This window comes from Heterocephalus glaber, unplaced genomic scaffold, assembly GCF_053883595.1.
Source record: "Heterocephalus glaber isolate CG9 unplaced genomic scaffold, H.glaber_assembly_v1.0 deba00001067, whole genome shotgun sequence".
Taxonomy (NCBI): Eukaryota; Metazoa; Chordata; class Mammalia; order Rodentia; family Bathyergidae; genus Heterocephalus; species Heterocephalus glaber.
This window is the reverse complement of record NW_028258187.1, coordinates 926,469-939,519: the sequence shown is the minus strand read 5'-3', so window position 1 is coordinate 939,519 and position 13,051 is coordinate 926,469. Positions and strand designations below refer to the sequence as shown.

The window sequence follows — 13,051 nt, the reverse complement described above, 5'->3', positions numbered from 1 at the left end:
ATCCAAAATACAGCTTTCCAGATGCCTAACAATTAAGAGGAAGGCAACAGCTGAAGGAAGTAAGGGTGAAGGATATAAAGAAACAAACTGAAAACGTGGAGCATGATGGGCTGATAAAGTGATCAGAGTATGCTATGTGCAGTTCAAATCTGCCAAAGAGAAACCCATTAATCCATACAACCAAGAAAAAAAATAAAAATAGACCTAGGGCCGGGGAGGTAGCTCAGGTGCCACCGCCTGCCTCTCAAGCACAAGGTCCCCAGTTCCATCCTGGTACCCAAAATAAATAAATAAATATAAAAATAGACCAGGCATGTGGCATGCACACGTAATCCCAGCACTCAGGAGGCTGAGGCAGGAGGATCACCATGAGTTCAAGGCCAGCCTGACTATATAGTGAGACCCTGTCTCAAAAATAAATAAGCAAAAATTTAAAAAATAAAAATAAAAACCAAAAAAGAGTAACCCTAAATGGCCAATAAGCAAATGAAAAGATGGACAACTTCACGTGCAATCACAACAATGCAAGTTTAAACCAAAGACAGTCTTTAGCTCCCAGTTTAGCAAAACTCAAAATACTACTCTAACAACTGTCGATGGCGGTACAGCGGACCCTGGACTCACAAACTCAGCTCATTCCCGAGGGCTGGTTGTAACTCGAGGTGGTCAATGCAGGCTCGGTTCCTCTGCACAGACTTCACAGCCTCTCTCCTGCACACAGGCACACCTCAGAGGACTGAGAGACCCTGGCACAGGATTTTGCAGTTAACCCCACTCAGGAAAGGATGCTGTCGTGATCCTTCCAGAGCTCTTTAAGGGTTAAATCTGTGTCTGAGACCATCTGGAAGCACAAGCAGCTGGCATTCAGGTCCTAACTCAAGACTCTGGTCGTAAGTTAAAATTAAAATTCTGGTCATAACCTAAGTTTTTTGACTGTCAGGCCGGTCATAACTTGAGGGTTCCCTGTACTTTTAGGAATGAATGGAAAGTGGATGAGCTGACCAGTGCATCTGGCAAGACATGTCACATTCCTAAACGTGCGAACATTCGCCCAGGGAGCGCGCACACGACAGAAAGAGGCCTTCGGGAGGAGTCTGCACAGCATTTAAGGAAGCGAGAGCAGAATTAACTTAAGTGTTCATGAATAAAAGGTTAGCTCAATTCATCTTATGCCAAGATGGAAAATTATGGGATAATTACAAATGCTCACATAGATTTACACATAGGAATCTGAAAAGGTCTCCCAGCAATCAGATAAAACAGTGAATTGCAGGATATTGACATGCATGGCACTCACATAAATAAAAGCAGAAATCCGCACCAACATCTTTCTGCAGTTAGTTACCAATGCAGAGAAAAGCTGTGAAAAGCTGTCTGCTAAAACCACAGGCATTCACTGACCTCAGGGGAAGGGGACAGGACAGAGAGTCAGTCTGTCTACACCGTGTCCTTCGAATTCTCATTCAGGCATTGTCAACCGAATCACCACAACCTGCTAGGGCCGCTGGACGCAACCAACGGAGCAAGCCTGGGCCCCGGGTGGGCAGGGACAGTGGCAGAGGCCCCTCCCCAGGCAGCAGAGCACAGCAGGGAGCTCCCAACCCCAGGCACCGGCCCAGAGAAGGCAAGGAAACACCCACAGGGGACCGTGGAGGATCTCAGCAGAGGGACAGCAAGGTGACCTGCTAAACGGGAGGTCACCAGAAGCAGCCAGGGCTTCACTTATTCATTCACAAATAATTACCAGACCCAGGAGGATCAGGCCAGCCAAGCTGGGGACAGAGCATGGAGCGGATGTAAGGGCTCTCTCTGGGGTCCCTTACACCTGCAGTGTCTGGGGCCGAGGGGATTAAAAAAGGCGACAAACCAGTGAGCATCCACAAAGCTCTGAGAGCGGGGTGCATTCCGCAGCGGGCGAGTGCAGGACATGACAGAGAAGCAACTTCAGAGATACTTCAGCTGAAATCCAGTGACCAAATCCGGAGGGACAGCCGTGGGGACAGAGGGCAGCACGGTCAGAGAGCGAGGACATCGCTCCACAGTGAGAACAGCGGGGCGCGGGCCCCAGTGCGGTGGGGGCAGGGGAAATGGCACTGATGACATCGAGGGTGAGGGACCCTCAGGACTCTGCCGTTGAAGACCAGCGTCTGGACTCGGTGTGGTGGAAGAGTTTGAGCCAGGAAGGGAAATTACCCAGTGCTCTGTGTTTCGGGGTCACCCGGGCTTCTTTATGCAAATGGCCTCTCTGGCCCCTCATCAGGGAACGGGAAGGAGTGGCACAGAGAGAGACGCCCCACCTCAGGAAGCCACCAGAGAGGGGAAGGTCCTGCCTGGGAACAGTGGAGACTGAGGTCACAGGTCATGAGCCCGATGCGTCCCCGCTGTCAGCACAGCTGGCCCCAGAGGAGGCAGAGGACACCGAGGGGTGGCCCCAGCTGTGCTGGAACAAAGCAGAAACAAGCAGAATCTCGCCCACAGACTCCAGGGGGCCAAGAAAGCAACTTCGCTGTCTTAGCCCCAGCAGAGAGACGGGATGACGTCAAGGCCTGCGACCCTGCTGTGGGCCCTGCTGCTGCCTGTCCCAAGGGGCCTCAAACCCGCAGAGCCCAAAGGAGAGGCGCGACCGTCCAGAGGCCTCTGGCTTCTCAGCCAGCAAAGCCTCAGCGCCAAGATCACTCAAGCACCCTCGGCCGCCCGTCCCAGCCCTTTGCTCTGACCCCACACGTCTCGGCGCAGCCGGACCAGCTGGATGGAGGGGGACCTGGGTCTCTGGGTGAGCCCGCACCGCCCTCCTGGGACCGCGGAGGCAGCAGGCAGCGGAGCCTCGCGCAGGAGTCTCGTACCGGAGCCGTGCCACACCTCGGCCAGGTAGCACTCGCTCTCGCCGGGCTCCTTGCACAGGTCCACCAGGTCACGGCACGTGGTCTCCGGGGTGACGGGCACCTCCGTGAAGTGCTGCTCGTCGTTGCTGAGGTACACAGTCAGGAACATCTGCAGACAGAGACAGCGGTCACAGCGCGGCCAGCACACGCGGCTGCCCAGCAGTGGGGCCACCTGGCCGGGGTGGGGGGCTGGGAGGGGCCTGAGCCTGTGGCCCCGGGGTCCCTACCCTCCCTGGGGCCCTGCAGAGCTCCAGGAACCCCAGCACCAGTCACCCCACTTCACACCAGACTGATGCCCGATCCTCTTCTACGGCTGTTTAGACTCTGTTTACCAAACGCCTCAGTGGTTTCAGCAGGGGCAGACCACACTGCAAACTCATCTAATCCACGCTCTCGGAGTCACCCGGACGCACTGGCGCGTGCCCTCTCTCTCTCTCTCTTGTGCGCGTGTGCACACACACCCCTTTCTGGAAGGGTGCATCGGGGTGCACGAGCCACTTCTGAAAGAGGGGATGGGAAGAGGAGACTAGCAGTGGTGGCGAACCTGTGGCACGCATGCCGCAGTGGGCTTTTTGTCATGGAAAGCTCTGGAAGGTTTGCCATCACTGGCTTGGGGGAAATCTAATCTTTATGTCATCTGTATATGTCATCTATCAAAAAAAATTTAAACCTAAAATGTTTTAATCAAATTAAATACTGACTCTAGGCCAAGGATTTAGCTCAGCGGTTTCACCGCCTGCTGCACAAGTGCAAGGACCCGAGTTCGATCTCCAGTACCAAAACAAAAAACAAAAAAATATTGACTCTAAAGTGTAAGATTTCATCAAGTAGAAATGATTACCTATTGTGTTGAAACTTACCTGATCTTTCATATAAATATTTGGGATAGCAGATAATTAAAACTCATTAAAAATCTCCTCCTAAAAATAGATGCCATCTCTTAAAAACACCGCTACTAAAGAATTCACATTTTACAGGCTATGCACATAGCTGTAGTGCATTTGCCTAGTAAATACAAGGCCCTAGGTTCAACCCCCAGCACCACTAATAATAATAATTTGCAGTTTTATACCTATTAAATTACAAAAGTATTTGGTAATTCCCTATGCTGAAGAAACTAAGTGAAGCACCAAGTGAGTTTTTGGTGCTGATGCAAACTGGTAACCCATTTCGTTCAATTTCACGACTATCCACTCCATTCAAATCAGTATGTGTCAGGGTAAACTACAACACTTTGGAACATAGCTCCCACTGTGAGAACTTATCCTCTAGGAATAATTCCAATCAAAGATATTCAAGGCTAGGGATATGCGGGATACGGCCCAGGAATCAGGACAGTCTCTAAAATCACACGACCTCACACCACACACTGGGGGAACTCTGCCTTTCACTGCGGTCCACAGTGGCCAGCACACAGCCCCGGGGCCCGGGTCTGCCAACACCAACCTCCCCGCCAGCTTGACCGCATCTGAGAAGGCAGTGTGAGGCTCTTCTCTGGGGACAGTGGCACCCTGGTTGAGTTGACAAGGCCAAGCCAATAAATAAAACACGGAAGGAGGGGGACTGAAGTTTCACTGCGAGTGGAGAGGCTTTAGCGCTTTATCTCAGGTTTTTCACATTCTGATAAACTGTAACACACACAGATGCATAGCTGCAAGGCCTCCACAGCAGGGCAGCACTTAAAACTGTTACACCTAAAAGAGAAAACCTGGCCACAGCACTTGAAACAATAAAGAGGAACTAAACTCAGCTCCCCTGTGAGAAACTTACACTCCAGCCTGCCACAGTACTGCTCCACCTCCCGTTCACACAACCTCCTTAAAAGCAGCTTTTTCACCGTAAACCTGAGACCTGAAGGTGTGTACTAAATTCCAGAAATCCTGGATGTGCCGTGTGTGCACTAAATGCACAACGTGCCGACCGAATCAGGCCGCTCAGTGAGGGCGGCACCCACCTTCGGAGCTGTCCTCCCGCGCTGCCTGGAGCTCACCCGGCTCTCAGGTGAACAGACGGGCAGCATTTTCTCTTTATAGATGAAGGAAAAGCCGAAGCGCCAAGATCTACTTGGAACGGTCCCGCTCTCCGGCGTCTGCTCTGCCACCCAGTGTGCCCACCTCGGGACAGGGTGGCCTGGGGAAGCTCCCCCACACCGCACCGGAGCTCTAAAACCGGCCCATCTTCTGCTTCTGGGGAACCCGCAACTTGGGGACGTCGAAGCTTAGTTACAAAGCAGGAGGGAGGGCGGTGTGGCTCCTCCGAGGGGAAGGTGAGCTCCTGGCGATCTCAGCGAGGGCCCTGAAGTCCCAAGCCAAAGCCAGCCGCAGTGCGACCCTCGCGGCAAGTCCCGGCAAGGATCTGCTCTGAGCCCCGAAGCCGGCGCAAGGAGTCACCTCAGCTCCCCAGCCACCCTTACGAAGTGCTCACCAGGTGGCCACAGCCCGGTGTGACCCGCCACGCCCGCGCCTGCTCCCCGCCCTCCCCGCTGCAGTTCCGGAAACACGGGGAGGCGGGTGGATCCCACGCTGGCTCCCAGGCTGCTGCCCGGCAGGCTCGCCCCTCCCTCCCCTCCCGCGACGGTGGCGGTGACGCATGCCGGTGGCCCCTTTCCCCTTCCTGCGTGTCTTCACGTTGCTGTCACCCTCTCCAAGTCCTCCCTGGCCGCCCCCAGCTCCTGCCACCGGGCCACGCTGCCTCACGCCCCTCGCTTCTCCACCGCAGGCACACGCTGTCCTCGCTGGACTCGGTCTTGTGATGCGAGTCCCCTGCTAGTGCAGGCGCCGGGAATCGAGGGTTCTGTCCCCGCTGGATGTTCTTTCGGGTATGCAACAAGCACTGGGATGGGCGCGTAAACCCCGCGGACGGCGCTGCATTTTACAGGCAAGACACCGAAGCACAGGGAGGTCAGTCACTCCCCACCCAGGCCACACAGCCCCTGAATGACAAAGCCAAGATGCCGACCCGAGCCTGATTCCCTCCAGGCCTGGACTCAGCACCGTGTGCCCTGGCCACATCCTCAGCAGCACCCAGACAAGCATGCTCCCAACTCAGGCCGTACGGTGTACTCCTCGTCCCTGCTGGACTCGCACGCCGATCCCTCCGGTCTGCTGAGTGCTGGCACACACAGCCCCTGAAACCAGTGAGTCCTCTCGCTTCCGGCTGAGCCCACTCGCTCCCCCTTCCTCCTGCGGGATGACTGACGGCTCGCTCGGCGAGGCCTGGGGTGGAAGCTACTTTGGCAGAGCGTGGGCACCGAACACTGTGTGGCACCCAGGCCGGGAATAAACAGCCCTTCTGGGCTCCTCCCCAGCCCCTTCTCTCCTGGCCCAGCAGACCCAGAGCCCAGATGGCCCCACTGGACGGTGAAGCTGAGTCCACAGGCGCCCGGGCCAGGAGCAGCCTTTGAAGGAAATGCGGCACGAGGCAGCTAAGGAGCAGGAGATGAGCACCAGGCAGAGGTCACCAGCGCTGTGGACAGACGAGGCAGGCACTGTGATGGGACAGGGTCTCGCCTGCCCAGCTGCCCTGCTGGGCTGGCCAAGCTCACTAGGAAGCTGGCCTACTCCGCTGTCTGAGGCCTGGAGGGCAGGGTGGCCGCCAATCGCACGCTGTCCTGGAGGCGGAAACGTTCTGCACATGAAGCCGCGCAGACCTGTGTGCCTCAGAGTGGTCAGTTTCACAGGAGGCGAATTCCACTTCAATTCCAAACAAAGACGTCAGAAGGGTTCTGAGCAGTGACGCGACTCGTGTCATTTTGGAAAATCACCCTGGCTACTGCATAGAGATGGAGGAGGACAGGCGAGGAACACAAAGCAGGGGCAAAGCAGACGGGAACAGGGACAGGGGTCAGAGTTGACAGCAGAGCCAAGAAGATGCACCCGAAGGCCGGGGTGTGGCCTGGGAATGGAGGAGTGAATTTGCACCTAAGCAGCTGGGTAGAGTGGTCCAGTTTACTGAGAGGGGAAGGCAGGAAAAGGGTAGCGAAGGGCCCACAGCTCAAACTCGAGACACCTACTGGACATTATACAGGGGCTCTAAGACTGGGGCGAAGTGGTGAACGCCTGTTATTTGGCGCTCAGGGAGGCTGCAGCAGGAGGGCTCCAAGCTCAGGCCCAGCCTGGGCAATCTGCCCCCTTGGCAAGAGCCTATGTCAAAATAAAAAACTGTTTAAAAGGCTTGGGATGTAACTCCGGGAAAGCCCTGGGTTCGGTCCCCAGAATTGAAAAAAAAGCCACAAGACTGGGTGAGAGCAGCTGGGGACAGAAAGGAAAGAGCCCGAGCCAGCAGGACACGACCAGACGCCCCTGAGCACCAGGACATCCACAGGACGGCAGAACCTGGGCCGCCGGGCTTCAGGAAGGAGGTATGAGCCACCCTGTCCAACAGGCGACAGGGACGGCTGAGCTGAGCCCTCGAATCTGTCTGACAGCCCTGGGGAGAGACAGGCTGGGGGCATGGAGACAGCGCAACTTTCCACTCGGGCGGGGCGGGGCGGGCCGGGGCACGGGGCACGGGGCACGGGGACGGAGACGCCAGCTGAGCGAGCATGGTTTGGTTTGGCTCCGTCTCAGATCTGAATCTACAGGAGCTGCTCAGCAGGAGTGACCGGACCAGGACAGAAAGGAAGGAGCCAGGGAGACAGCGGGGCCCCTCCAGCCTCACCCACCCCGGCAGCAGAAAACCCCCGGGCCCCGCCTCACGCTCGCCTCCCTTCCTCTTCGCTGCAGTCCCTGTTTTGCTTTCTTCCTTGCAAAGATGGTCGCAACGGTGCGGAGAGGGGAAAGGGGCTTTTAGGGGGTGGCTGTGGACTTGTCTCGAGATCCCAGGGCACCGGCAAAAGGGAAACAAAAGGGAAAATGAGGCACAGTGCCACACACCACGTTCTTCATGCTGCTGCCGCCTTCCTGTTATCTTTTTGACAAATCTGCTTTCGAAAATAGTGAAAGACTTCTTCAAAACTGTAACTTAGTTCCCTGAATAATAAAGTAAAAACAAGATGAAACAGTTCTTGTTTTGTTTCGCTTGAGTGAAGTAGTTTTTACCAGCAGGTTGAAAATTTAACAGAATAGCCTAAAAATTCTTTCTTATATCAACTGAGTCCTTTAAAACAACAACTTTGGCCTGGAGTCCACGATCTTTAATGATAAGAATAAACAAAACTAAGAAGTATCCAGCATTTGACACCAAAACATTTCAGGAGATTCAAATGGTACTCGCCATATCCATTGCAAATGGGAAATACATATTTTACGAAGCTAGGAATTCACATACATAACACACACAGAAAAAGCCTGGAGCTCTGATCGCCCGAGTAACGGCCTTCACACTGTAGTGGCAAGATTAGGAAGTGAATCTTTGCAAGCTTCTACACTTAAATTTTCTAGAATGATTATGTCCCATCATTTGTATTATAAAACTGACTTCTTTAGGGCTGGGGATTTAGCTCAGTGGTTTCGCTGCCTGCCTAGCAAGCTCAAGGACTGGAGTTCGATCCCTGGTACCAAAAAAAACTGACTTCTTTAAAGGATCAAAGAAGAAAATGAGAAGCTATATCTGGTGCCATATTTATTCATACGCATTACTCCCTCCCAGGTCTCCGCTGGGAGGAATGTCAATAAAGACCCTTCAATGCTACTTTTCTTAGGGTCAGTGGCTTCCTGAACTTTCGCCAGGGACCAATAAAAACAAGCAATCAAGAAACAGATATCAGCCCAACATGGTGACACACGTCCATAATCCCAGGGCTCAGGAGGCTGAGGCAGGAAGATCATCAGGGGCTACATAATGAGACCCTGTCTCTAAATGCAATGACAACAACAACAACAGAATGAAAGGGAGAACAGGAGCAAAGCTCTGACCCACGCCACACGGTGAACCTGGGAATCTGACACCGTGAGACAGAAGCCAAACAGACTCGGAGCCCAGAGCCCGTGCGTGTGAAACACCAGAAGGACAGAGCCGGAGACAAGACACCGATTAAGGGGAGGGAAGGACAGGGTGGTTAGTAAAGGTACAGGCTCGGGGAAGGCGACAAAAACATCCCAGAATTAATGCTGATGGCTTGAACAGACCCCAATCCACTCCCGTCCGCTTCCCACAGGTGAATTTTACAGTGTATGAACCACGTCCCATGTTTTCAAACTATACCCACAATATGTGAGAGATACAGAAACCTCTGGAGATAAAAGTTACTCCTGAAAATGTAGGGGAACAATTGAGATCTAATGACATGCTAAGACTGCAGGTAAAATGGCAATTAAACGTGAAGAAGGCGGCTGTGGCCTGAGGTGGACGGAGGCACAAAGGAACAGTGTTTAGAGTCTGCAGTAGCCTTCCTTCCAAAATGCCACCTTGCCTTGATACTTTGTATCTTTTTAAATGCTATGTTCTCAAGGAAGCAGTGGTGACATCCACAGCTTGCTTTCCACACAGAAGCCAGCAGAATGGGGCTCCCGGGTTAAATCCTGGGCGCTACGTGGGAATCGGACTCTCCCAACCCAGCCACAAAAGTGGATCTGTGAACACGGGAGGGAAATTATTTTCTCCAGGAGTGAGGCAGTAATCAGCTCACAGCAACAGGGGCCACAGCCACCCGGGGACCGTGAGCAGCCAGGGTGTCGGGAAACGCTGCAGCGGCTGCCCGGGCTGCTTTTCTCCCGTGTGGAGACGCGAGTATCAATTCACAGTGACCACACAGACACTACAGTGATAACTTCCCTCCAAATTTAAACCTGGAGTGCCACTTCTCCTTGTATGAGCCACAAGAAAATGAGATGACTCAATAAACTCTAAAGCATATTTAAGAGCAGAGGAGATTTAAAAAGAAAAACTATCACATAAGACATGACAGATGGTAAAACATGGGGGAAATAAATGTAAACTAAAATGAGGTACCACTTCCAGCTATAACATTGTCTTCAATTAAGAGATTCAGTACAGGCGCAGTTATAGGAAAGCAATTCACTCGGAGATATGCTGGCAGTGCAATAAACTGTCAGAGACCCAGTTGGGAAATGAAATGAACTGTGTGTCGAGAGCCAGGAATCAGAGCTGGGGTTTGGCTCAGTGGCAGAGCACTGGCCTAGCATGAGCTGAAAGCCCAGATTCGATCCCCAGCACCACCAAAAGCCGTTTAATTAAAAAGCCACAAAATTGTGTAGACTTCATGACCTTATTCAAGGGAATTTATCCCAAAGAAATGATGGAAATGAAGAGAAACCTTAAATGCATGAAGATTTTCACAAGAGTTAGGTGCACAGAAGATAAAATGAAAAGCTAAGCATCCAACAACATAGAAGGGTGAAGGCAGAATGCACATGCTAGAAGGACCAGGGCCCAGCCGCCAGCCACTGTGGCTGTAAGCAAAGGCAACAGCATGTGGGTAGTTACACAACAATATGAAGTTGCAGATCACGGCCTTCTAAAGCCAAATCCGCGGCACCAGGAGAGCTGGTACAGATGTCACTCTTAAACTGTAAAGTTTCCAGGTTGAAATATTTGTACAGTAACTCACAACTTAAAAGTACTACTGTGGGGGCCAGGGATTTAGCTCAGTGGTTTCACCACCTGCTGTGCAAGAGCAAGGACTGGAGTTCAATCCCCGGTACCAAAAGAAAAAAAAAAAATTACGACTGTGAATACTACTTGTTTCTACCTCTTACAGTGGGAAAGGTAAGAGAGAACCCCACACCCTGCCCAGGAATCCATGGAGACTCAGGCCAAACCTAGACTTGTCCTTCCAGAAACCCGAGGACAGAGACTTGCCTTTTAAAAGGCATGGGTCACAGATTTATTTTCAAAGTCCTGTTTTTATACAACACCCACTCACTGTCGCCAATGTTAAGTCACCGATAGAGGAATGTTTCATTTTTCAAAGAGGAGCTATTTCAGATTAAAATTGAAACAACCTTTCCAAAAGGAAGCACCAAAACTGGCTAGGGGAGTTATAAGAAATTTACTTTGAGTCCGTGGCATGTTTATTCATTTGATTTAAAAAATCATTTAAAGTTCTACAGAAATAAAAAGGAGCCAAGAGTCTAAGAATACCTCCAGAGTTTCAATTTATGAAACTCAAATCTCCTAGGTTTCTCTAAGACCAAAAAATATCTGCCCTTTAAAGAAAAATGAACAATCTGTAAAAGAGCAACATTATCCCCTGATCTCACAGCTCCGGGGGAGCGGAGATGGCAGGCGGGGGCGGGGGCAATGACAGCAACGCCCCGAGCGGACCGGACCGGCCCCGTGGGCAGCAGCTCCACCCTCCGGCAGGGGCCCCGCCCCCGCCCCAACCGCTCGCTCTCCCTTGGCCCAGCCAAGCGCTCGATCCGGAAACACCGACACCACGGGGCAGAAAGGGGCTTCGTAGAGACGGCGGCGGCACGGGCTCAGCTCGGCGCCTGCCTGACACCACATCCCAGGCCTGGGCTCCATCCCCAGCACCAAAAGGGTGGACGTGGACGAGGAAAAGAACAGCGACATCCACACCAGCATCTTTGATCTCTCCAACCCAGTGACCGTGACGGAAGGTTTTAGGGATGAGGTGGCAACCGCACCGGCCTCCTGCTCCCCAGACCTGGCCCAGCGCCCCAGCAACTGGGCTCCCACGGCAGATGCCTGCTCTGTGGCCCCGGGACACCCTAGCTTCAAGTCAGTTATAGGAGGTCGCTGTTCACAAAGTCCGCCTCAGGGTCGCCGTCGGTTACGAGCTGCAGCGCCCGCCCGCACTCTCCTGGGCTGGACGTGATCCACGCGCCCACTACCCTCCCCCTGGTGCGGCTGCGTCGGGACACACTCGTCGGGACACACTCGGGACACACTTCTGCCTCGGCCCGGCTCCGCCAGCCGAATGTGAGCCATTCAAAGCAACGTCACAAACCACGCCCGGGCTACACCACACTGCTCCTCTGGTCACCTACGCAGGCTGGAATTTGGACACAGAGCACCAACTCCGAGTGGAGCAGCGCTTTACGGAAGTCAGTCAGGGCTGGAACACCCCAGCTTCCGGTTTCGCAGCGTGCAGCCTTCTACGGCGATCGACTCCAGAAGGAAGGGGCGAGGCGCGGTGGCCTCTCCGTGAGACTCGCATCTCATGGAGTCAGCACTCTGAGGAAGCTCGAGGCCCTGTGTCGCCCTCGTCCCCACCCTGCGCTGACTCCACCGCGTCGTCCGTCACTCCAGGCCGCGCACGTACCGCGCAGACACCGTCCACTGGGGAGCACGGCGGGGAGAGGGCGGCAACCCCCGAGGAGTGTGTGCAAAGTGAGGCGACAAAGGCCGGGAGCCACGAGCGAAGGGCCCGACTGCGCCCAGGGATCCCAGCAAGGAGGCCAAGTCACGTGGGACAGAGGCACGTGTCCGCAAGGGCCGGAGCCAGGCCTGGGCGCGGGTCTCACGGGAATGGAGTCGCCAGAGTCGCGAGCTCGCAGCCTGGTCCCCACACCAGCAGCCTCTGCCTGACCTGCGGTCTGACCCCAGCAAACGCAGTGCCGGGCGACAGCTTCCCCACAGCTCAGGGGACCCCACCCCACCCTGCCCCGCCGGAAGAGGACGTACCTCACCTACCCTGAATCTCAAGGAATCCGGTGCAATTATCAGAAACGCAGGCTGATACCCCTCACCCACAATGACACCAGAGTGTCTGGGACTTCTTTAAATTCTGGAACCTTTGCTCACCCACGGGAAATAGGGCAGGGCTAACACCACGCGCTCCCTACAGGGCTCGCACGCGCAGCCTGGGACGCAGTGTTACTGGCGCTGCTGCACCTTGGCCACAGGCGTCACGCGGTCGGAAGAGACCTCCCTGGTGGCACCGCAGGAGGTTCCCTGCCCCAGCCCTGTGCCTGGCGCTGCTGAAGCGGCCCCGCCCTTCCCTTCCAGAGTAAGTCAAAGGCCCTGGACCTGCTGGGGCCTCACCCGGATCCTCTCCTGGGAAGGAGGCTTGCTCTTTGCCTCTGTCACTCTCACATGGTTCTGTCCCTGTCTTATCTGTGCTGCTGGTCTGCGAATTCCGCAAGGACCAAGGCTGCAGCGCTCAGGGCTTCCTCCCAGGTGCCCAGCTCCTCCACCGCAGCTCACAGCCCAGAGCCACTCGGATCCCGGACGCAGCAGGCCTGACGGGGCCGTTCACTGAGCTGATTCTGAGTCTGGGATTCAGTGTCCTCGGAGTTGGGGAC

The 13,051-nt window shown here is 54.2% G+C and overlaps 1 protein-coding gene across 7 annotated transcripts in view; it reads right to left on the bottom strand.

Moving 5' to 3' along the window:
- Positions 1–13,051, bottom strand: part of Tp53bp2 (tumor protein p53 binding protein 2) — a 45,568-nt gene that overhangs the window by 24,974 nt on the left and 7,543 nt on the right. For 5 of the 7 annotated variants that reach the window (XR_206187.4, XM_004867433.3, XM_013066527.3 and 2 more), the window contains exon 2: positions 2,844–2,991. Coding sequence is in view for 4 of the 7 variants with exons in the window: in XM_004867433.3 (XP_004867490.1) it covers positions 2,844–2,991 (148 nt within the window). In the remaining 3 variants the exon portion in view is untranslated. The remainder of the gene's footprint in view (positions 1–2,843; positions 2,992–13,051) is intronic. The other 2 variants (XM_087209845.1, XM_021246482.2) reach the window with 1 other exon arrangement.